This window comes from Oncorhynchus clarkii, chromosome 5, assembly GCF_045791955.1.
Source record: "Oncorhynchus clarkii lewisi isolate Uvic-CL-2024 chromosome 5, UVic_Ocla_1.0, whole genome shotgun sequence".
Taxonomy (NCBI): domain Eukaryota; kingdom Metazoa; phylum Chordata; class Actinopteri; order Salmoniformes; family Salmonidae; genus Oncorhynchus; species Oncorhynchus clarkii.
Window position 1 is genome coordinate 80,184,137 of NC_092151.1, and position 25,211 is coordinate 80,209,347.

At 43.7% G+C, this 25,211-nt stretch overlaps 1 protein-coding gene across 4 annotated transcripts in view; it reads right to left on the reverse strand.

The window, feature by feature from the left end:
* Positions 1-12,095: 12,095 nt before the first annotated feature.
* LOC139409429 (insulin-like growth factor binding protein 3) overlaps positions 12,096-25,211 on the reverse strand; it is a 65,592-nt gene continuing 52,476 nt past the window's right edge. Inside the window, exons 4-5 of one of the 4 annotated variants that reach the window (XM_071154577.1) lie at positions 14,999-15,164; positions 12,096-13,446 (exon numbers count right to left, since the gene is read on the reverse strand). In XM_071154577.1, coding sequence (XP_071010678.1) covers positions 15,039-15,164 — 126 coding nt within the window. In that variant the 3' untranslated portion in view covers positions 12,096-13,446; positions 14,999-15,038. Of the gene's footprint in view, positions 15,165-25,211 lie in introns of all 4 variants that reach the window. The other 3 variants (XM_071154575.1, XM_071154574.1, XM_071154573.1) reach the window with 3 other exon arrangements.

Genomic DNA, 25,211 nt, shown 5'->3' on the forward strand with positions numbered 1-25,211 from the left:
TGACCTACTTACTCTAACTCTGAACTAGACAGTATTGAGTACTGAATGTAGGCCTACTTACTATAACTCTGAACTAGACATTATTGAGTACTGAATGTAGGCCTACTTACTATAATTCTGAACTAGACAGTATTGAGTACTGAATGTAGGCCTACTTACTATAACTCTGAACTAGACAGTATTGAGTGCTGAATGTAGGCCTACTTACTATAACTCTGAACTAGACAGTATTGAGTACTGAATGTAGGCCTACTTACTATAACTCTGAAGAATAACAGTATTGAGTACTGAATGTAGGCCTACTTACTTTAACTCTGAACTAGACAGTATTGAGTACTGAATGTAGGCCTACTTACTATAACTCTGAACTAGACACTTTTAAGTACTGAATGTAGGCCTACTTACTATAACTCGGAAGTAGGACGATATTGCGTACTGCATGTAGGCGTACTTACTATAACTCTGAAGTTGGACAGTATTGAGTACTTAATGTAGGACAACTTACTATAACTCTGAACTAGACAGTATTGAGTACTGAATGTATGCCTACTTACCATAACTCTGAACTAGACAGTATTGAGTCCTGAATGTAGGCCTACTTACTATAACTCTGAAGGAGGACATTATTGCGTACTGAATGTAGCCCTACTTACTATAACTCTGAAGTAGGACCATATTAAGTACTGATTGTAGGCCTATTTACTATAACTCTGAACTAGACAGTATTGAGTACTGAATGTAGTCCTACTTACTATAACTCTGAACAAGACAATACTGAATCCTGAATGTAGGCCTACATACTATAACTCTGAAGTAGGACAGTATTGTGTATTGAATGTAGGTCTACTTACTATTACTCTGAATTTGGACAATATTGAGTACTGAATGTAGGCCTACTTACTATAACTCTGAACTAGGACAGTATTGAGTACTGAATGTAGACCTACTTACTATAACTCTGAACTAGACAGTATTGAGTACTGAATGTAGGCCTACTTACTATAACTCTGAACTAGACAGTATTTAGTACTGAATGTAGGCCTACTTACTATAACTCTGAAGTAGGACAGAATTGAGTGCTGAATATAGGCCTACTACTGTAACTCTGAAGTAGAACAGTATTGAGTACTGAATGTAGGTTTACTTACTTTAACTCTGAACTAGGACAGTATTGGGCACTGAATGTAGGCCTACTTACTATAACTCTGAACTATACAGTATTGAGTATTGAATGTAGGCCTACTTACTATACCTCTGAAGTAGGATAGTATTGAGTACTGAATATAGGCCTACTTAGTATAACTCTGAACTAGACAGTATTGAGTACTGAATGTAGGCCTACTTACTATAACTCTGAAGTAGGACAGAATTGAGTGCTGAATATAGGCTTTCTATTGTAACTCTGAAGTAGAACAGTATTGAGTACTGAATGTAGGTTTACTTACTATACCTCTAAAGTAGGATAGTATTGAGTACTGAATATAGGCCTACTTACTTTAACTCTGAACTAGGACAGTATTGCGTACTGAATGTAGGCCTACTTACTATAACTCTGAAGTAGGACCATATTAAGTACTGATTGTAGGCCTATTTACTATAACTCTGAACTAGACAGTATTGAGTACTGAATGTAGTCCTACTTACTATAACTCTGAACAAGACAATACTGAATCCTGAATGTAGGCCTACTTACTATAACTCTGAAGTAGGACAGTATTGTGTATTGAATGTAGGTCTACTTACTATTACTCTGAATTTGGACAATATTGAGTACTGAATGTAGGCCTACTTACTATTTGAGTACTGAATGTAGACCTACTTACTATAACTCTGAAGTAGGACAGTATTGAGCACTGAATGTAGTCCTACTTACTATAACTCTGAACTAGACAGTATTGAGTACTGAATGTAGGCCTACTTACTATAACTCTGAACTAGACAGTATTGAGTACTGAATGTAGGTTTACTTACTTTAACTCTGAACTAGGACAGTATTGGGCACTGAATGTAGGCCTACTTACTATAACTCTGAACTATACAGTATTGAGTATTGAATGTAGGCCTACTTACTATACCTCTGAAGTAGGATATTATTGAGTACTGAATATAGGCCTACTTAGTATAACTCTGAACTAGACAGTATTGAGTACTGAATGTAGGCCTACTTACTATAACTCTGAAGTAGGACAGAATTGAGTGCTGAATATAGGCTTACTACTGTAACTCTGAAGTAGAACAGTATTGAGTACTGAATGTAGGTTTACTTACTATACCTCTGAAGTAGGATAGTATTGAGTACTGAATATAGGCCTACTTACTTTAACTCTGAACTAGGACAGTATTGCGTACTGAATGTAGGCCTACTTACTATAACTCTGAAGTAGGACCATATTAAGTACTGATTGTAGGCCTATTTACTATAACTCTGAACTAGACAGTATTGAGTACTGAATGTAGTCCTACTTACTATAACTCTGAACAAGACAATACTGAATCCTGAATGTAGACCTACTTACTATAACTCTGAAGTTGGACAGTATTTTGTATTGAATGTAGGTCTACTTACTATTACTCTGAATTTGGACAGTATTGAGTACTGAATGTAGGCCTACTTACTATAACTCTGAAGTAGGACCGTATTGAGTACTGAGTGTAGGCCTACTTACTATAACTCTGAACTATACAGAATTGAGTATTGAATGTAGGCCTACTTACTATACCTCTGAAGTAGGATAGTATTGAGTACTGAATATAGGCCTACTTACTATAACTCTGAACTAGACAGTATTGAGTACTGAATGTAGGCCTACTTACTATAACTCTGAACTAGACAGTATTGAGTACTGAATGTAGGCCTACTTACTATAACTCTGAACTAGACAGTATTGAGTACTGAATGTAGGCCTACTTACTATAACTCTGAAGTGGGACAGTATTGAGTGCTGAATAGAGGCCTACTAATGTAACTCTGAAGTAGAACAGTATTCAATACTGAATGTAGGCCTATTTACTATAACTCTGAAGTAGGACAGTATTGAGTACTGAATGTAGGCCTACTTACTATAACTCTGAACTAGGACAGTATTGAGTACTGAATGTAGGCCTACTTACTATGACTCTGAAGAAGAAGAATATTGAGTACTGAATGTAGGCCTACTTACTATAACTCTGAACTATGCCATATTGAATACTGAATGTAGGCCTACTTACTATGACTCTGAACTAGACACTTTTGAGTACTGAATGTAGGCCTACTTACTATAACTCTGAACTAGACAGTATTGAGTACTGAATGTAGGCCTACTTACTACAACTCTGAACTAGGACAGTATTGAGCACTGAATGTAGGCCCACTTACTATAACTCTGAAGAAGAATAATATTGAGTACTGAATGTAGGCCTACTTACTATAACTCTGAACTATACAGTATTGAGTATTGAATGTAGGCCTACTTACTATAACTCTGAACTATACAGTATTGAGTATTGAATGTAGGCCTACTTACTATAACCCTGAACTAGGACAGTATTAAGTACTGAATGTAGGCCTACTTACTATGACTCTGAAGAAGAATAATATTGAGTACTGAATGTAGGCCTATTTACTATAACTCTGAAGTAGGACAGTATTGAGTACTGAATGTAGGCCTACTTACTATAACTCTGAACTAGGACAGTATTGAGAACTGAATGTAGGCCTACTTACTATGACTCTGAAGAAGAAGAATATTGAGCACTGAATGCAGTCCTACTTACTATAACTCTGAACTAGGACAGTATTGAGCACTGAATGTAGGACTACTTACTATAACTCTGAACTATACAGTATTTAGTATTGAATGTAGGCCTACTTACTATAACTCTGAAGTAGGATAGTATTGAGTACTGAATATAGGCCTACTTACTATAACTCTGAACTAGACAGTATTGAGTACTGAATGTAGGCCTACTTACTATAACTCTGAAGTAGGACAGTATTGAGTACTGAATGTAGGCCTACTTACTATACCTCTGAAGTAGAACAGTATTGAGTACTGAATGTAGGCCTACTCACTATAACTCTGAACTAGACCGTATTGAATACTGAATGTACGCATACTTACTCTGAAGTAGGACAGTATTGAGTACTGAATGTTGACCTACTTACTCTAACTCTGAACTAGACAGTATTGAGTACTGAATGTAGGCCTACTTACTATAACTCTGAACTAGACATTATTGAGTACTGAATGTAGGCCTACTTACTATAATTCTGAACTAGACAGTATTGAGTACTGAATGTAGGCCTACTTACTATAACTCTGAACTAGACAGTATTGAGTACTGAATGTAGGCATACTTACTATAACTCTGAAGTAGGATAGTATTGAGTACTGAATATAGGCCTACTTACTATAACTCTGAACTAGACAGTATTGAGTACTGAATGTAGGCCTACTTACTATAACTCTGAAGAATAACAGTATTGAGTACTGAATGTAGGCCTACTTACTTTAACTCTGAACTAGACAGTATTGAGTACTGAATGTAGGCCTACTTACTATAACTCTGAACTAGACACTTTTAAGTACTGAATGTAGGCCTACTTACTATAACTCGGAAGTAGGACGATATTGCGTACTGCATGTAGGCGTACTTACTATAACTCTGAAGTTGGACAGTATTGAGTACTTAATGTAGGACAACTTACTATAACTCTGAACTAGACAGTATTGAGTACTGAATGTATGCCTACTTACCATAACTCTGAACTAGACAGTATTGAGTCCTGAATGTAGGCCTACTTACTATAACTCTGAAGGAGGACATTATTGCGTACTGAATGTAGCCCTACTTACTATAACTCTGAAGTAGGACCATATTAAGTACTGATTGTAGGCCTATTTACTATAACTCTGAACTAGACAGTATTGAGTACTGAATGTAGTCCTACTTACTATAACTCTGAACAAGACAATACTGAATCCTGAATGTAGGCCTACATACTATAACTCTGAAGTAGGACAGTATTGTGTATTGAATGTAGGTCTACTTACTATTACTCTGAATTTGGACAATATTGAGTACTGAATGTAGGCCTACTTACTATAACTCTGAACTAGGACAGTATTGAGTACTGAATGTAGACCTACTTACTATAACTCTGAACTAGACAGTATTGAGTACTGAATGTAGGCCTACTTACTATAACTCTGAACTAGACAGTATTTAGTACTGAATGTAGGCCTACTTACTATAACTCTGAAGTAGGACAGAATTGAGTGCTGAATATAGGCCTACTACTGTAACTCTGAAGTAGAACAGTATTGAGTACTGAATGTAGGTTTACTTACTTTAACTCTGAACTAGGACAGTATTGGGCACTGAATGTAGGCCTACTTACTATAACTCTGAACTATACAGTATTGAGTATTGAATGTAGGCCTACTTACTATACCTCTGAAGTAGGATAGTATTGAGTACTGAATATAGGCCTACTTAGTATAACTCTGAACTAGACAGTATTGAGTACTGAATGTAGGCCTACTTACTATAACTCTGAAGTAGGACAGAATTGAGTGCTGAATATAGGCTTTCTATTGTAACTCTGAAGTAGAACAGTATTGAGTACTGAATGTAGGTTTACTTACTATACCTCTAAAGTAGGATAGTATTGAGTACTGAATATAGGCCTACTTACTTTAACTCTGAACTAGGACAGTATTGCGTACTGAATGTAGGCCTACTTACTATAACTCTGAAGTAGGACCATATTAAGTACTGATTGTAGGCCTATTTACTATAACTCTGAACTAGACAGTATTGAGTACTGAATGTAGTCCTACTTACTATAACTCTGAACAAGACAATACTGAATCCTGAATGTAGGCCTACTTACTATAACTCTGAAGTTGGACAGTATTGTGTATTGAATGTAGGTCTACTTACTATTACTCTGAATTTGGACATTATTGCGTACTGAATGTAGCCCTACTTACTATAACTCTGAAGTAGGACCATATTAAGTACTGATTGTAGGCCTATTTACTATAACTCTGAACTAGACAGTATTGAGTACTGAATGTAGTCCTACTTACTATAACTCTGAACAAGACAATACTGAATCCTGAATGTAGGCCTACTTACTATAACTCTGAAGTAGGACAGTATTGTGTATTGAATGTAGGTCTACTTACTATTACTCTGAATTTGGACAATATTGAGTACTGAATGTAGGCCTACTTACTATTTGAGTACTGAATGTAGACCTACTTACTATAACTCTGAAGTAGGACAGTATTGAGCACTGAATGTAGTCCTACTTACTATAACTCTGAACTAGACAGTATTGAGTACTGAATGTAGGCCTACTTACTATAACTCTGAACTAGACAGTATTGAGTACTGAATGTAGGTTTACTTACTTTAACTCTGAACTAGGACAGTATTGGGCACTGAATGTAGGCCTACTTACTATAACTCTGAACTATACAGTATTGAGTATTGAATGTAGGCCTACTTACTATACCTCTGAAGTAGGATATTATTGAGTACTGAATATAGGCCTACTTAGTATAACTCTGAACTAGACAGTATTGAGTACTGAATGTAGGCCTACTTACTATAACTCTGAAGTAGGACAGAATTGAGTGCTGAATATAGGCTTACTACTGTAACTCTGAAGTAGAACAGTATTGAGTACTGAATGTAGGTTTACTTACTATACCTCTGAAGTAGGATAGTATTGAGTACTGAATATAGGCCTACTTACTTTAACTCTGAACTAGGACAGTATTGCGTACTGAATGTAGGCCTACTTACTATAACTCTGAAGTAGGACCATATTAAGTACTGATTGTAGGCCTATTTACTATAACTCTGAACTAGACAGTATTGAGTACTGAATGTAGTCCTACTTACTATAACTCTGAACAAGACAATACTGAATCCTGAATGTAGACCTACTTACTATAACTCTGAAGTTGGACAGTATTTTGTATTGAATGTAGGTCTACTTACTATTACTCTGAATTTGGACAGTATTGAGTACTGAATGTAGGCCTACTTACTATAACTCTGAAGTAGGACCGTATTGAGTACTGAGTGTAGGCCTACTTACTATAACTCTGAACTATACAGAATTGAGTATTGAATGTAGGCCTACTTACTATACCTCTGAAGTAGGATAGTATTGAGTACTGAATATAGGCCTACTTACTATAACTCTGAACTAGACAGTATTGAGTACTGAATGTAGGCCTACTTACTATAACTCTGAACTAGACAGTATTGAGTACTGAATGTAGGCCTACTTACTATAACTCTGAACTAGACAGTATTGAGTACTGAATGTAGGCCTACTTACTATAACTCTGAAGTGGGACAGTATTGAGTGCTGAATAGAGGCCTACTAATGTAACTCTGAAGTAGAACAGTATTCAATACTGAATGTAGGCCTACTTACTATAACTCTGAACTAGGACAGTATTGAGTACTGAATATAGGCCTACTTACTATAACTCTGAACTAGACACTTTTGAGTACTGAATGTAGGCCTACTTACTATAACTCTGAAGTAGGACAATATTGCGTACTGAATGTAGGAGTACTTACTATAACTCTGAAGTAGGACAGTATTGAGTACTGAATGTAGGCCTACTTACTATAACTCTGAAGTAGAACAGTATTGAGTACTGAATTAAGTTCTATTTACTATAACTCTGAAGTAGGACAGTATTGAGTACTGAATGTAGGCCTACTTACTATAACTCTGAACTAGGACAGCATTGAGTACTGAATGTAGGCCTACTTACTATGACTCTGAAGAAGAATAATATTGAGTACTGAATGTAGACCTACTTACTATAACTCTGAACTAGGACAGTATTGAGCACTGAGTGTAGGCCTACTTACTATAACTCTGAACTATACAGTATTGAGTATTGAATGTAGGCCTACTTACTATAACTCTGAAGTAGGATAGTATTGAGTACTGAATATAGGCCTACTTACTATAACTCTGAACTAGACAGTATTGAGTATTGAATGTAGGTCTACTTACTATAACTCTGAAGTAGGACAGTATTGAGTACTGAATGTAGGCCTACTTACTATACCTCTGAACTAGACAGTATTGAGTACTGAATGTAGGTCTACTTACTATAACTCTGAACTAGACCGTATTGAATACTGAATGTACGCATACTTACTCTGAAGTAGGACAGTATTGAGTACTGAATGTTGGCCTACTTACTCTAACTCTGAACTAAACAGTATTGAGTACTGAATGTAGGCCTACTTACTATAACTCTGAACTAGACAGTATTGAGTACTGAATATAGGCCTACTTACTATAACTATGAACTAGACAGTATTGAGTACTGAATGTAGGCCTATTTACTATAACTCTGAAGTAGAACAGCATTGAGTACTGAATGTAGGCCTACTTACCATAACTCTGAACTAGACAGCATTGAGTCCTGAATGCAGGCCTACTTACTATAACTCTGAAGGAGGACAGTATTGCGTACTGAATGTAGGCCTACTTACTATAACTCTGAAGTAGGACCATATTAAGTACTGAATGTAGGCCTATTTACTATAACTCTGAACTAGACAATATTGATTACTGAATGTAGTCCTACTTACTATAACTCTGAACAAGACAATATTGAGTACTGAATGTAGGCCTACTTACTATAACTCTGAAGTAGGACAGTATTGTGTATTGAATGTAGGTCTACTTACTATTACTCTGAATTTGGACAGTATTGAGTACTGAATGTAGGCCTACTTACTATAACTCTGAACTAGGACAGTATTGAGTACTGAATGTAGGCCTACTTACTATAACTCTGAAGTAGGACCGTATTGAGTACTGAGTGTAGGCCTACTTACTATAACTCTGAAGTAGGACATTATTGAGTACTGAATGTAGGCCTACTTACTATAACTCTGAAGTAGGACAGTATTGTGTATTGAATGTAGGTCTACTTACTATTACTCTGAATTTGGACAGTATTGAGTACTGAATGTAGGCCTACTTACTATAACTCTGAACTAGGACAGTATTGAGTACTGAATGTAGGCCTACTTACTATAACTCTGAAGTAGGACCGTATTGAGTACTGAGTGTAGGCCTACTTACTATAACTCTGAAGTAGGACATTATTGAGTACTGAATGTAGGCCTACTTACTATAACTCTGAAGTAGGGCAGTATTGAGTACTGAATTTAGGCCTACTTACTATAACTCTGAAGTAGGGCAGTATTGAGTACTGAATGTAGGCCTACTTACTATAACTCTGAAGTAGGATTGTATTGAGTACTGAATATAGGCCTACTTACTATAACTCTGAACTAGACATTATTGAGTACTGAATGTAGGCCTACTTACTATAACTCTGATGAATAACAGTATTGAGTACTGAATGTAGGCCTACTTACTATAACTCTGAACTAGACAGTATTGAGTACTGAATGTAGGCCTACTTACTATAACTCTGAAGTAGGACAGTATCGAGTACTGAATATAGGCCTACTTACTATAACTCTGAACTAGACACTTTTAAGTACTGAATGTAGGCCTACTTACTATAACTCGGAAGTAGGACGATATTGCGTACTGCATGTAGGCGTACTTACTATAACTCTGAAGTTGGACAGCATTGAGTACTGAATGTTGGCCTACTTACTCTAACTCTGAACTAGACAGTATTGAGTACTTAATGTAGGACAACTTACTATAACTCTGAACTAGACAGTATTGAGTACTGAATGTATGCCTACTTACCATAACTCTGAACTAGACTGTATTGAGTCCTGAATGTAGGCCTACTTACTATAACTCTGAAGGAGGACAGTATTGCGTACTGAATGTAGGCCTACTTACTATAACTCTGAAGTAGGACCATATTAAGTACTGATTGTAGGCCTATTTACTATAACTCTGAACTAGACAGTATTGAGTACTGAATGTAGTCCTACTTACTATAACTCTGAACAAGACAATACTGAATCCTGAATGTAGGCCTACTTACTATAACTCTGAAGTAGGACAGTATTGTGTATTGAATGTAGGTCTACTTACTATTACTGAATTTTGACAATATTGAGTACTGAATCTAGGCCTACTTACTATAACTCTGAACTAGGACAGTATTGAGTACTGAATGTAGACCTACTTACTATAACTCTGAACTAGGACAGTATTGAGTACTGAATGTAGGCCTACTTACTATAACTCTGAAGTAAGACCGTATTGAGTACTGAGTGTAGGCCTACTTACTATAACTCTGAAGTAGGACAGTATTGAGTCCTGAATGTAGGCCTACTTACTATAACTCTGAAGTAGGACAGTATTGCATACTGAATGTAGGCGTACTTACTATAACTCTGAAGTAGGACCGTATTGAGTACTGAATGTAGGCCTACTTACTATAACTCTGAAGTAGAACAGTATTGAGTACTGAATGAAGTCCTATTTACTATAACTCTGAAGCAGGACAGTATTGAGTACTGAATGTAGGCCTACTTACTATAACTCTGGACTAGGACAGTATTGAGTACTGAATGTAGGCCTACTTACTATGACTCTGAAGAAGAATAATATTGAGTACTGAATGTAGACCTACTAACTATAACTCTGAACTAGGACAGTATTGAGCACTGAGTGTAGGCCTACTTACTATAACTCTGAACTATACAGCATTGAGTATTGAATGTAGGCCTACTTACTATAACTCTGAAGTAGGATAGTATTGAGTACTGAATATAGGCCTACTTACTATAACTCTGAACTAGACAGTATTGAGTATTGAATGTAGGTCTACTTACTATAACTCTGAAGTAGGACAGTATTGAGTACTGAATGTAGGCCTACTTACTATACCTCTGAACTAGACAGTATTCAGTACTGAATGTAGGTCTACTTACTATAACTCTGAACTAGACCGTATTGAATACTGAATGTACGCATACTTACTCTAACTCTGAACTAGACAGTATTGAGTACTGAATGTAGGCCTACTTACTATAACTCTGAACTAGACAGTATTGAGTACTGAATGTAGGCCTACTTACTATAATTCTGAACTGCACAGTATTGAGTACTGAATGTAGGCCTACTTACTATAACTCTGAACTAGACAGTATTTAGCACTGAATGTAGGCCTACTTACTATAACTCTGAAGTAGGATAGTATTGAGTACTGAATATAGGCCTACTTACTATAACTATGAACTAGACAGTATTGAGTACTGAATGTAGGCCTATTTATTATAACTCTGAAGTAGAACAGTATTGAGTACTGAATGTAGGTCTACTTTCCATAACTCTGAACTAGACAGTATTGAGTCCTGAATGAAGGCCTACTTACTATAACTCTGAAGGAGGACAGTATTGCGTACTGAATTTAGGCCTACTTACTATAACTCTGAAGTAGGACCATATTAAGTACTGAATGTAGGCCTATTTACTATAACTCTGAACTAGACAGTATTGAGTACTGAATGTAGTCCTACTGACTATAACTCTGAACAAGACAATATTGAGTACTGAATGTAGGCCTACTTACTATAACTCTGAAGTAGGACAGTATTGTGTATTGAATGTAGGTCTACTTACTATTACTCTGAATTTGGACAGTATTGAGTACTGAATGTAGGCCTACTTACTATAACTCTGAACTAGGACAGTATTGAGTACTGAATGTAGGCCTACTTACTATAACTCTGAAGTAGGACCGTATTGAGTACTGAGTGTAGGCCTACTTACTATAACTCTGAAGTAGGACATTATTGAGTACTGAATGTAGGCCTACTTACTATAACGCTGAAGTTGGGCAGTATTGAGTACTGAATGTAGGCCTACTTACTATAACTCTGAAGTCGACAGTATTGAGTACTGAATGTAGGCCTACTTACTATAACTCTGAAGTAGGACAGTATTGCGTACTGAATGTAGGCCTACTTACTCAACTCTGAAGTAGGACAGTATTGAGTAGTGAATGTAGGCCTACTTACTATAACTCCGAAGTAGGACCGTATTGAGTACTGAATGTACTTCTCTGCTCTCTGAGGTAACACAGCCTAACTTGTAAAAACACCCTCGAGCCTTTCAACAGTAAATGAAAATAGTGTTTATTTTTTTATTTTAAAAAGACATTAAATACAAATTATATTTTAACAAAATAATGTTCCTTCCTCAAAGAAAATAATAGCTGTGTGATTTTCTAGATTAGTAACATGAAAAGCTTTTTTTCTTTAAAGAATCAAAACTCTTTACACAATAAAAGTTGAAACAAAATGTAAAAATAAAGTACAATTACCCGTGAACAGAAGAGAGATTCTTACATGACCACCAGAAAAGTGACAAAATGTTAGAGAGACAGAGGTGCCCCTGGATGTGGACCGAGACTGAGACGGGATGGCATCGCGTGCACATTGCTGTGCACGTTTGTGTGAACGTTGGTGTGTACGGAGAGAAGTGTTGGAGCAGTGACCGATGGACTGACTGAGAGTTTCACTTGACTACAGACCCATTGGATTACACAACAGGATTGGGCTCCATTCCATTCAGTTAATTCAGAAAAGTCAGTTCAAATTCAAATTCAACATTTCCTTATGAAGATTTTCAGATTATTGTATTGACTGAATAGAAATAAAACTGACCCCAACTTTGTTACAAACCAATTAGTCTACAGACCAGTGACCTGAGTGCCTGAGTGCCTGACCGACTGACAGTTACTGTGGGCAACAAACCAGAGATGTTTAAAGTTTACAAAAATAATTATAGAAGAAAATGTTAATAAAAAAATGTAACATTCATTAGTGATTACATTCCCCAAAATACGCTGAATCAACTTCGAGTTTGCTCTACAATCAGTGAGTCACTGATTCTTACTGTTGGTAAGAAAAAAACGTAGTTTGGATCAGTTTATAATTCTTTCTTAGATAAATAACTTCTTTATTTATTTAATTTGAAGTACCCGTACATGTGTCAGCCACATAGCCACGGAAACATTTTGAATATAGAATAAGACTAACAAAGAACTGGGAAGGAGTGGGGCAATATCTTAAACATAATTTAATTATCCTCCCCCGAAATCAAGTCTTCAAATAGAATGGCTTGCAGCCTCAGCGGGTTGGTTGGTTTTAAGATGTTGTTGTTGTTTGTTTTAAAGTGTGTGTGCATCCAATTCCATGCTACCGAGCTACTGGGCTAGCATTCCTTGTCGTGCACACTCCACTGTTCAAGTCTGCATCTTCAATGGCATCCTATTCCCTATGTAGTGCATCACTTTTGATCAGGGCCCATAGGGAATTATATACGAAATATGGTGCCATTTCAGACACAGGATATGTGAAAGCGTCATACAGGAAGCAGGGAGCACTTCTAGGAGGACCACGCCCCCTCCCTCAGACCCCCTGTCTGCTTCTTGAATGCATATTTGGTGTCGCATCCACCTGGTGGAGTTATGTTGGCATAAGATCATACAAGCATCTCCAAGAAACAATATCAACAAAAATAAAACACACTTTGCATAGAATGGAAATTGTGAGGAGGGGCGTTTGTTCTCTAGGCTGAGTAAAGTCACAGTCAGAAGTGCTTGTGTAACATTGTTTTTTATTTTGTTGTTGTTGATGTTTTGTTCTACAGTGCTATAAACCTTGTTAAATGTTGCACCAATTAAAAGCTATGACTACTACACTACAATGGGTAGAGATGGTCTTTAACTGTGAGGAGCGCTCTAGGGAAGTTGGTTGGGTGCATCTAAAGTGCTTTAAGTGGTTGTGCTTGGCCTCGAAGCTGGCTCCTATGGCATAGAGAGCAGCCCGGTCCCACCGAGCATGCCCAGTCTAAAGGACCCCACTCCAGGACATTTGCACCATAGACAGGAAGAGTACTGCAGATAGAGGGACCATGTTGTCATGACAACACCACTGGCCCTATTTCCTGAATGAAGAAGTGATGGTTTGGCTAACTATGCTAACCCAACCCGCCAGCTAGCTAACCAGACCAGGGCTGCAGGGTGGTAACGTTATGTGAGAACCTGTTGATTATTTTTTTTTAATCCCCATGAACTTTTGCAAAAGCAGCAGCTACTCTTCCTGGGGTCCTATGAGGACCGCAGAGGGCTAACCAAGGAATATGAGAAAGGGAGGGGTAGGGGTCAGGGATGGGGAAGAGGGGGAGAGGGGCAGTGTGGGTTTAAGGCACCGTCTCCATTCCTTTCCTTCCCCCTAAACCTGTAAATGTGACGCAGCACATCGGGCGGGACAAGCTGGTTGCTATGGAGACAGTGGGGAAGGCCAGTGGTGTCCAACATGGCAGGGAAGAGGTCAGAGGCTGGCCTACCCATAAGCCTTCACTTCATAATGATGGATCCTGAGAAAGGGGAGGAGTCTCTGCATGACAGGATAGAAGGGGGCAGGGTTTGGATGTCAAGAGGTTTTCTTACACCTCTAAACTGAGCTTATTGAAAGACAGCATTTACACACACATACACTCATACATGCTCACACGCAGGCATACACACACCCACACACAAACACTCATACATGCTCACACTCATGCTCACACGCAGGCATACACACATGCACACACACACACATGCATGCATACACACACACAAACATACACAAGCATGTTGCGTTGGGTCACAGTCATGTCCTCTTTAAAGTGAGTGGAAAAGTCCCTCCATCCTCTCTCTCTAAAATAATAGTGCAGATGTTTAGTTTCTCTCTCTGTTGTTTTCATACGAGGGGTAGCTAGAGGTTCCCATAGCACAGAGCAGATAGCTGCAGATGATGGACAGAAGGCTTGGCCTATTAGGCTGTGCTGTCCCAGTCTGCCCCTCCCTTCCCCTCCTTTCCCCTCTCTTCCCCTCCCTCCCTCTCCCTCCCCCACCCGGCAGTCATGTGACCTGAGGTCAACGGTCCGGCACTCTTTTGACGGTTACGTGCAAGGCAGGAGTTAAAAAAGTATCTCTCTCTCCCATTCCTCTCTTCTTCTTGCCTTATTATTTCTCTCCATCACTCCATCCTCTCTCTGCCTCTCATTTGTTCTCCAGGTTGTTGCACTGGGATTCTCCTCTCTCCTTTCCATCATAGCCAGGGAGAGGCTGACCGTACTTATCCACACACCAGCAGTAACCCCTCTTCCTCCCTTTGGAAGGACGGCACTGCAGAGAGAGAGGGAGAGAAAGAGAGAAAATGATTGATTTAATGCAATATATTAACAACCTACAGTCTGTCATATAAAACTCTTGTCATCTTTCACTAAATTAGGAAAGGAGCTTTTTCTGTCAGACATTTACAGCCTTCAGGTGTAAATAGTTAACACCAGCTTGGGAGGGAAGGGATAACAAACTAAGACCATTCAACTAGCCCTGGCCCATAGCCATAGCATATAAACATTCTGAGAGGGAAGAACGGGACAGACAGAAAGACAGACAGGAGAGAGAATGAGAGACAGACAGACAAGCAGGAGAGGGGAATGAAGACAGTAGGGGAAAGAGGACAGAGAGAGGAAAGAAGACAGAGAGGGGAAAGAAGACAGAGAGGGGAAAGAGGACAGAGAGGGGAAAGAGGACAGAGAGGGGAAAGAAGACAGAGAGGGGAAAGAGGACAGAGAGGGGAAAGAAGACAGGGAGGGGAAAGTGGATAGAGAGGGGAAAGAGGATAGAGAGGGGAAAGAGGACAGAGAGGGGAAAGAGGACAGAGAGGGGAAAGAGGACAGAGAGGGGAAAGAAGACAGAGAGGGGAAAGAGGACAGAGAGGGGAAAGAAGACAGAGAGGGGAAAGAGGACAGAGAGGGGAAAGAGAACAGATAGGGGAATGAAGAAAGAGAGGGGAAAGAGGACAGAGAGGGGAAAGAGAACAGATAGGGGAATGAAGAAAGAGAGGGGGAAGAGGACAGAGAGGGGAAAGAGGACAGAGAGGGGAAAGAGGACAGAGAGGAGAAAAAAGACAGAGAGGGGAAAGAGGGTAGAGAGGGGAAAGAGGATAGAGACGGGAAAGAGGACAGAGAGGGGAAAGAGGACAGAGAGGGGAAAGAAGACAGAGAGGGGAAAGAGGACAGAGAGGAGAAAGAGGACAGAGAGGGGAAAGAAGACAGAGAGGGGAAAGAGGACAGAGAGGGGAAAGAGGACAGAGAGGGGAAAGAAGACAGAGAGGGGAAAGAAGACAGAGAGGGGAAAGAGGACAGAGAGGGGAAAGAAGACAGAGAGGGGAAAGAGGACAGAGAGGGGAAAGAAGACAGAGAGGGGAAAGAAGACAGAGAGGGGAAAGAGGACAGAAAGGGGAAAGAAGACAGAGAGGGGAAAGAGGACAGAGAGAGGAAAGAAGACAGAGAGGGGAAAGAAGACAGAGAGGGGAAAGAGGACAGAGAGGGGAAAGAGGACAGAGAGGGGAAAGAAGACAGAGAGGGGAAAGAAGACAGAGAGGGGAAAGAGGACAGAGAGGGGAAAGAAGACAGAGAGGGGAAAGAGGACAGAGAGGGGAAAGAAGACAGGGAGGGGAAAGTGGATAGAGAGGGGAAAGAGGATAGAGAGGGGAAAGAGGACAGAGAGGGGAAAGAGGACAGAGAGGGGAAAGAGGACAGAGAGGGGAAAGAAGACAGAGAGGGGAAAGAGGACAGAGAGGGGAAAGAAGACAGAGAGGGGAAAGAGGACAGAGAGGGGAAAGAGGACAGAGAGGGGAAAGAGAACAGATAGGGGAATGAAGAAAGAGAGGGGAAAGAGGACAGAGAGGGGAAAGAGAACAGATAGGGGAATGAAGAAAGAGAGGGGGAAGAGGACAGAGAGGGGAAAGAGGACAGAGAGGGGAAAGAGGACAGAGAGGAGAAAAAAGACAGAGAGGGGAAAGAGGGTAGAGAGGGGAAAGAGGATAGAGACGGGAAAGAGGACAGAGAGGGGAAAGAGGACAGAGAGGGGAAAGAAGACAGAGAGGGGAAAGAGGACAGAGAGGAGAAAGAGGACAGAGAGGGGAAAGAAGACAGAGAGGGGAAAGAGGACAGAGAGGGGAAAGAGGACAGAGAGGGGAAAGAAGACAGAGAGGGGAAAGAAGACAGAGAGGGGAAAGAGGACAGAGAGGGGAAAGAAGACAGAGAGGGGAAAGAGGACAGAGAGGGGAAAGAAGACAGAGAGGGGAAAGAAGACGGAGAGGGGAAAGAGGACAGAGAGGGGAAAGAAGACAGAGAGGGGAAAGAGGACAGAGAGGGGAAAGAGGACAGAGAGGGGAAAGAGGACAGAGAGGGGAAAGAAGACAGAGAGGGGAAATAGGACAGAGAGAGGAAAGAAGACAGAGAGGGGAAAGTGGATAGAGAGGGGAAAGAGGATAGAGAGGGGAAAGAGGACAGAGAGGGGAAAGAGGACAGAGAGGGGAAAGAGGACAGAGAGGGGAAAGAAGACAGAGAGGGGAAAGAGGACAGAGAGGGGAAAGAAGACAGAGAGGGGAAAGAGGACAGAGAGGGGAAAGAGGACAAAGAGGGGAAAGAGAACAGATAGGGGAATGAAGAAAGAGAGGGGAAAGAGGACAGAGAGGGGAAAGAGAACAGATAGGGGAATGAAGAAAGAGAGGGGAAAGAGGACAGAGAGGGGAAAGAGGACAGAGAGGGGAAAGAGGACAGAGAGGAGAAAGAAGACAGAGAGGGGAAAGAGGGTAGAGAGGGGAAAGAGGATAGAGACGGGAAAGAGGACAGAGAGGGGAAAGAGGACAGAGAGGGGAAAGAAGACAGAGAGGGGAAAGAGGACAGAGAGGGGAAAGAGGACAGAGAGGGGAAAGAAGACAGAGAGGGGAAAGAGGACAGAGAGGGGAAAAAGGACAAAGAGGGGAAAGAGAACAGATAGGGGAATGAAGAAAGAGAGGGGAAAGAGGACAGAGAGGGGAAAGAGGACAGAGAGGGGAAAGAGGACAGAGAGGGGAAAGAGAACAGATAGGGGAATGAAGACAGAGAGGGGAAAGAGAACAGAGAGGGGAGAGAGGACAGAAAGGGGGAAGAGGACAGAGAGGGGAAAGAAGACAGAGAGGGGAAATTGGACAGAGGGGGGAAAGAGGACAGAGAGGGGAGAGAGGACAGAGAGGGGAAAGAAGACTGAGAGGGGAAAGAGAACAGATAGGTGAATGAAGAAAGAGAGGGGAAAGAGGACAGAGAGGGGAAAGAGGACAGAGAGGGGAAAGAGGACAGAGAGGGGAAAGAGAACAGATAGGGGAAAGAGGACAGAGAGGGGAAAGAGGACAGAGAGGGGGAAGATAACAGAGAGGGGAAAGAGGACAGAGGGGGGAATGAGAACAGAGAGGGGAGAGAGGACAGAGAGGGGGAAGAGGACAGAGAGGGGAAAGAGAACAGATAGGGGAATGAAGACAGAGAGGGGAAAGAGGACAGAGAGGGGAAAGAGAACAGAGAGGGGAAAGAGGACAGAGAGGGGGAAGATACCAGAGAGGGGAAAGAGGACAGAGAGGGGAAAGAAGACAGAGAGGGGAAAGTGGACAGAGAGGGGAAAGAGGACAGAGAGGGGAAAGAGGACAGGGGGGAATATGACAGAGAGGGGAAAGAAGACAGAGAGGGGAATGAAGACAGAGAGAGGAAAGAGGACAGTGAGGGGAAAGTGGACAGAGAGGGGAAAGAGGACAGGGGGGAATATGACAGAGAGGGGAAAGAGGACAGAGAGGGGAAAGAAGACAGAGAGGGGAAAGAAGACAGAGAGGGGAAAGAGGACAGAGAGGGGAAAGAGGACAGAGAGGGGAAAGAGGACAGAGGGGGGAAAGAGGACAGAGAGGGGAAAGAGGACAGAGAGGGGAAAGAGGACAGAGAGGGGAAAGAGGACAGAGAGGGGAAAGAAGACAGAGAGGGGAAAGAGGACAGAGAGGGGAAAGAAGACAGAGAGGGGAAAGACGACAGAGAGGGGAAAGAGGACAGAGAGGGGAAAGAAGACAGAGAGGGGAAAGAGGACAGAGAGGGGAAAGAGGACAGAGAGGGGAAAGAAGACAGAGAGGGGAAAGAAGACAGAGAGGGGAAAGAGGACAGAGAGGGGAAAGAAGACAGAGAGGGGAAAGAGGACAGAGAGGGCAAAGAAGACAGGGAGGGGAAAGTGGATAGAGAGGGGAAAGAGGATAGAGAGGGGAAAGAGGACAGAGAGGGGAAAGAGGACAGAGAGGGGAAAGAAGACAGAGAAGGGAAAGAGGACAGAGCGGGGAAAGAAGACAGAGAGGGGAAAGAGGACAAAGAGGGGAAAGAGGACAGAGAGGGGAAAGAGAACAGATAGGGGAATGAAGAAAGAGAGGGGAAAGAGGACAGAGAGGGGAAAGAGGACAGAGAGGGGAAAGAGGACAGAGAGGGGAAAGAGAACAGATAGGGGAATGAAGACAGAGAGGGGAAAGAGAACAGAGAGGGAAGAGAGGACAGAAAGGGGGAAGAGGACAGAGAGGGGAAAGAAGACAGAGAGGGGAAATTGGACAGAGGGGGGAAAGAGGACAGAGAGGGGAGAGAGGACAGAGAGGGGAAAGAAGACTGAGAGGGGAAAGAGAACAGATAGGTGAATGAAGACGGAGAGGGGAAAGAGGACAGAGAGGGGAAAGAGGACAGAGAGGGGGAAGATAACAGAGAGGGGAAAGAGGACAGAGGGGGGAATGAGAACAGAGAGGGGAGAGAGGACAGAGAGGGGGAAGAGGACAGAGAGGGGAAAGAGAACAGATAGGGGAATGAAGACAGAGAGGGGAAAGAGGACAGAGAGGGGAAAGAGAACAGAGAGGGGAAAGAGGACAGAGAGGGGGAAGATACCAGAGAGGGGAAAGAGGACAGAGAGGGGAAAGAGGACAGAGAGGGGAAAGAGGACAGAGAGAGGAAAGAGGACAGTGAGGGGAAAGTGGACAGAGAGGGGAAAGAGGACAGGGGGGAATATGACAGAGAGGGGAAAGAGGACAGAGAGGGGAAAGAAGACAGAGAGGGGAAAGAAGACAGAGAGGGGAAAGAGGACAGAGAGGGGAAAGAGGACAGAGAGGGGAAAGAGGACAGAGAGGGGAAAGAGGACAGAGAGGGGAAAGAGGACAGAGAGGGGAAAGAGGACAGAGAGGGGAAAGAGGACAGAGAGGGGAAAGAAGACAGAGAGGGGAAAGAGGACAGAGAGGGGAAAGAGGACAGAGAGGGGAAAGAAGACAGAGAGGGGAAAGAGGAAAGAGAGGGGAAAAAGGACAAAGAGGGGAAAGAAGACAGAGAGGGGAAAGACGACAGAGAGGGGAAAGAGGACAGAGAGGGGAAAGAAGACAGAGAGGGGAAAGAGGACAGAGAGGGGAAAGAAGACAGAGAAGGGAAAGAGGACAGAGCGGGGAAAGAAGACAGAGAGGGGAAAGAGGACAGAGAGGGGAAAGAGGACAGAGAGGGGAAAGAGAACAGATAGGGGAATGAAGAAAGAGAGGGGAAAGAGGACAGAGAGGGGAAAGAGGACAGAGAGGGGAAAGAGGACAGAGAGGGGAAAGAGAACAGAGAGGGGAAAGAGAACAGAGAGGGGAAAGAGAACAGAGAGGGGAGAGAGGACAGAAAGGGGGAAGAGGACAGAGAGGGGAAAGAAGACAGAGAGGGGAAATTGGACAGAGGGGGGAAAGAGGACAGAGAGGGGAGAGAGGACAGAGAGGGGAAAGAAGACTGAGAGGGGAAAGAGAACAGATAGGTGAATGAAGAAAGAGAGGGGAAAGAGGACAGAGAGGGGAAAGAGGACAGAGAGGGGAAAGAGGACAGAGAGGGGAAAGAGAACAGATAGGGGAAAGAGGACAGAGAGGGGAAAGAGGACAGAGAGGGGGAAGATAACAGAGAGGGGAAAGAGGACAGAGGGGGGAATGAGAACAGAGAGGGGAGAGAGGACAGAGAGGGGGAAGAGGACAGAGAGGGGAAAGAGAACAGATAGGGGAATGAAGACAGAGAGGGGAAAGAGGACAGAGAGGGGAAAGAGAACAGAGAGGGGAAAGAGGACAGAGAGGGGGAAGATACCAGAGAGGGGAAAGAGGACAGAGAGGGGAAAGAAGACAGAGAGGGGAAAGTGGACAGAGAGGGGAAAGAGGACAGAGAGGGGAAAGAGGACAGGGGGGAATATGACAGAGAGGGGAAAGAAGACAGAGAGGGGAATGAAGACAGAGAGAGGAAAGAGGACAGTGAGGGGAAAGTGGACAGAGAGGGGAAAGAGGACAGGGGGGAATATGACAGAGAGGGGAAAGAGGACAGAGAGGGGAAAGAAGACAGAGAGGGGAAAGAAGACAGAGAGGGGAAAGAGGACAGAGAGGGGAAAGAGGACAGAGAGGGGAAAGAGGACAGAGGGGGGAAAGAGGACAGAGAGGGGAAAGAGGACAGAGAGGGGAAAGAGGACAGAGAGGGGAAAGAGGACAGAGAGGGGAAAGAAGACAGAGAGGGGAAAGAGGACAGAGAGGGGAAAGAAGACAGAGAGGGGAAAGACGACAGAGAGGGGAAAGAGGACAGAGAGGGGAAAGAAGACAGAGAGGGGAAAGAGGACAGAGAGGGGAAAGAGGACAGAGAGGGGAAAGAAGACAGAGAGGGGAAAGAAGACAGAGAGGGGAAAGAGGACAGAGAGGGGAAAGAAGACAGAGAGGGGAAAGAGGACAGAGAGGGCAAAGAAGACAGGGAGGGGAAAGTGGATAGAGAGGGGAAAGAGGATAGAGAGGGGAAAGAGGACAGAGAGGGGAAAGAGGACAGAGAGGGGAAAGAAGACAGAGAAGGGAAAGAGGACAGAGCGGGGAAAGAAGACAGAGAGGGGAAAGAGGACAAAGAGGGGAAAGAGGACAGAGAGGGGAAAGAGAACAGATAGGGGAATGAAGAAAGAGAGGGGAAAGAGGACAGAGAGGGGAAAGAGGACAGAGAGGGGAAAGAGGACAGAGAGGGGAAAGAGAACAGATAGGGGAATGAAGACAGAGAGGGGAAAGAGAACAGAGAGGGAAGAGAGGACAGAAAGGGGGAAGAGGACAGAGAGGGGAAAGAAGACAGAGAGGGGAAATTGGACAGAGGGGGGAAAGAGGACAGAGAGGGGAGAGAGGACAGAGAGGGGAAAGAAGACTGAGAGGGGAAAGAGAACAGATAGGTGAATGAAGACGGAGAGGGGAAAGAGGACAGAGAGGGGAAAGAGGACAGAGAGGGGGAAGATAACAGAGAGGGGAAAGAGGACAGAGGGGGGAATGAGAACAGAGAGGGGAGAGAGGACAGAGAGGGGGAAGAGGACAGAGAGGGGAAAGAGAACAGATAGGGGAATGAAGACAGAGAGGGGAAAGAGGACAGAGAGGGGAAAGAGAACAGAGAGGGGAAAGAGGACAGAGAGGGGGAAGATACCAGAGAGGGGAAAGAGGACAGAGAGGGGAAAGAGGACAGAGAGGGGAAAGAGGACAGAGAGAGGAAAGAGGACAGTGAGGGGAAAGTGGACAGAGAGGGGAAAGAGGACAGGGGGGAATATGACAGAGAGGGGAAAGAGGACAGAGAGGGGAAAGAAGACAGAGAGGGGAAAGAAGACAGAGAGGGGAAAGAGGACAGAGAGGGGAAAGAGGACAGAGAGGGGAAAGAGGACAGAGTGGGGAAAGAGGACAGAGAGGGGAAAGAGGACAGAGAGGGGAAAGAGGACAGAGAGGGGAAAGAGGACAGAGAGGGGAAAGACGACAGAGAGGGGAAAGAGGACAGAGAGGGGAAAGAGGACAGAGAGGGGAAAGAGTACAGAGAGGGGAAAGAGGAAAGAGAGGGGAAAAAGGACAAAGAGGGGAAAGAAGACAGAGAGGGGAAAGACGACAGAGAGGGGAAAGAGGACAGAGAGGGGAAAGAAGACAGAGAGGGGAAAGAGGACAGAGAGGGGAAAGAAGACAGAGAAGGGAAAGAGGACAGAGCGGGGAAAGAAGACAGAGAGGGGAAAGAGGACAGAGAGGGGAAAGAGGACAGAGAGGGGAAAGAGAACAGATAGGGGAATGAAGAAAGAGAGGGGAAAGAGGACAGAGAGGGGAAAGAGGACAGAGAGGGGAAAGAGGACAGAGAGGGGAAAGAGAACAGATAGGGGAATGAAGACAGAGAGGGGAAAGAGAACAGAGAGGGGAGAGAGGACAGAAAGGGGGAAGAGGACAGAGAGGGGAAAGAAGACAGAGAGGGGAAATTGGACAGAGGGGGGAAAGAGGACAGAGAGGGGAGAGAGGACAGAGAGGGGAAAGAAGACTGAGAGGGGAAAGAAGACAGAGAGGGGAAAGAGGACAGAGAGGGGAAAGAGGACAGAGAGGGGAAAGAGGACAGAGGGGGGAAAGAGGACAGAGAGGGGAAAGAGGACAGAGAGGGGAAAGAGGACAGAGAGGGGAAAGAGGACAGAGAGGGGAAAGAAGACAGAGAGGGGAAAGAAGACAGAGAGGGGAAAGAGGACAGAGAGGGGAAAGAAGACAGAGAGGGGAAAGAGGACAGAGAGGGCAAAGAAGACAGGGAGGGGAAAGTGGATAGAGAGGGGAAAGAGGATAGAGAGGGGAAAGAGGACAGAGAGGGGAAAGAGGACAGAGAGGGGAAAGAAGACAGAGAAGGGAAAGAGGACAGAGCGGGGAAAGAAGACAGAGAGGGGAAAGAGGACAAAGAGGGGAAAGAGGACAGAGAGGGGAAAGAGAACAGATAGGGGAATGAAGAAAGAGAGGGGAAAGAGGACAGAGAGGGGAAAGAGGACAGAGAGGGGAAAGAGGACAGAGAGGGGAAAGAGAACAGATAGGGGAATGAAGACAGAGAGGGGAAAGAGAACAGAGAGGGAAGAGAGGACAGAAAGGGGGAAGAGGACAGAGAGGGGAAAGAAGACAGAGAGGGGAAATTGGACAGAGGGGGGAAAGAGGACAGAGAGGGGAGAGAGGACAGAGAGGGGAAAGAAGACTGAGAGGGGAAAGAGAACAGATAGGTGAATGAAGACGGAGAGGGGAAAGAGGACAGAGAGGGGAAAGAGGACAGAGAGGGGGAAGATAACAGAGAGGGGAAAGAGGACAGAGGGGGGAATGAGAACAGAGAGGGGAGAGAGGACAGAGAGGGGGAAGAGGACAGAGAGGGGAAAGAGAACAGATAGGGGAATGAAGACAGAGAGGGGAAAGAGGACAGAGAGGGGAAAGAGAACAGAGAGGGGAAAGAGGACAGAGAGGGGGAAGATACCAGAGAGGGGAAAGAGGACAGAGAGGGGAAAGAGGACAGAGAGGGGAAAGAGGACAGAGAGAGGAAAGAGGACAGTGAGGGGAAAGTGGACAGAGAGGGGAAAGAGGACAGGGGGGAATATGACAGAGAGGGGAAAGAGGACAGAGAGGGGAAAGAAGACAGAGAGGGGAAAGAAGACAGAGAGGGGAAAGAGGACAGAGAGGGGAAAGAGGACAGAGAGGGGAAAGAGGACAGAGGGGGGAAAGAGGACAGAGAGGGGAAAGAGGACAGAGAGGGGAAAGAGGACAGAGAGGGGAAAGAGGACAGAGAGGGGAAAGAAGACAGAGAGGGGAAAGAGGACAGAGAGGGGAAAGAGGACAGAGAGGGGAAAGAAGACAGAGAGGGGAAAGAGGAAAGAGAGGGGAAAAAGGACATAGAGGGGAAAGAAGACAGAGAGGGGAAAGACGACAGAGAGGGGAAAGAGGACAGAGAGGGGAAAGAAGACAGAGAGGGGAAAGAGGACAGAGAGGGGAAAGAAGACAGAGAAGGGAAAGAGGACAGAGCGGGGAAAGAAGACAGAGAGGGGAAAGAGGACAGAGAGGGGAAAGAGGACAGAGAGGGGAAAGAGAACAGATAGGGGAATGAAGAAAGAGAGGGGAAAGAGGACAGAGAGGGGAAAGAGGACAGAGAGGGGAAAGAGGACAGAGAGGGGAAAGAGAACAGATAGGGGAATGAAGACAGAGAGGGGAAAGAGAACAGAGAGGGGAGAGAGGACAGAAAGGGGGAAGAGGACAGAGAGGGGAAAGAAGACAGAGAGGGGAAATTGGACAGAGGGGGGAAAGAGGACAGAGAGGGGAGAGAGGACAGAGAGGGGAAAGAAGACTGAGAGGGGAAAGAGAACAGATAGGTGAATGAAGAAAGAGAGGGGAAAGAGGACAGAGAGGGGAAAGAGGACAGAGAGGGGAAAGAGGACAGAGAGGGGAAAGAGAACAGATAAGGGAAAGAGGACAGAGAGGGGAAAGAGGACAGAGAGGGGGAAGATAACAGAGAGGGGAAAGAGGACAGAGGGGGGAATGAGAACAGAGAGGGGAGAGAGGACAGAGAGGGG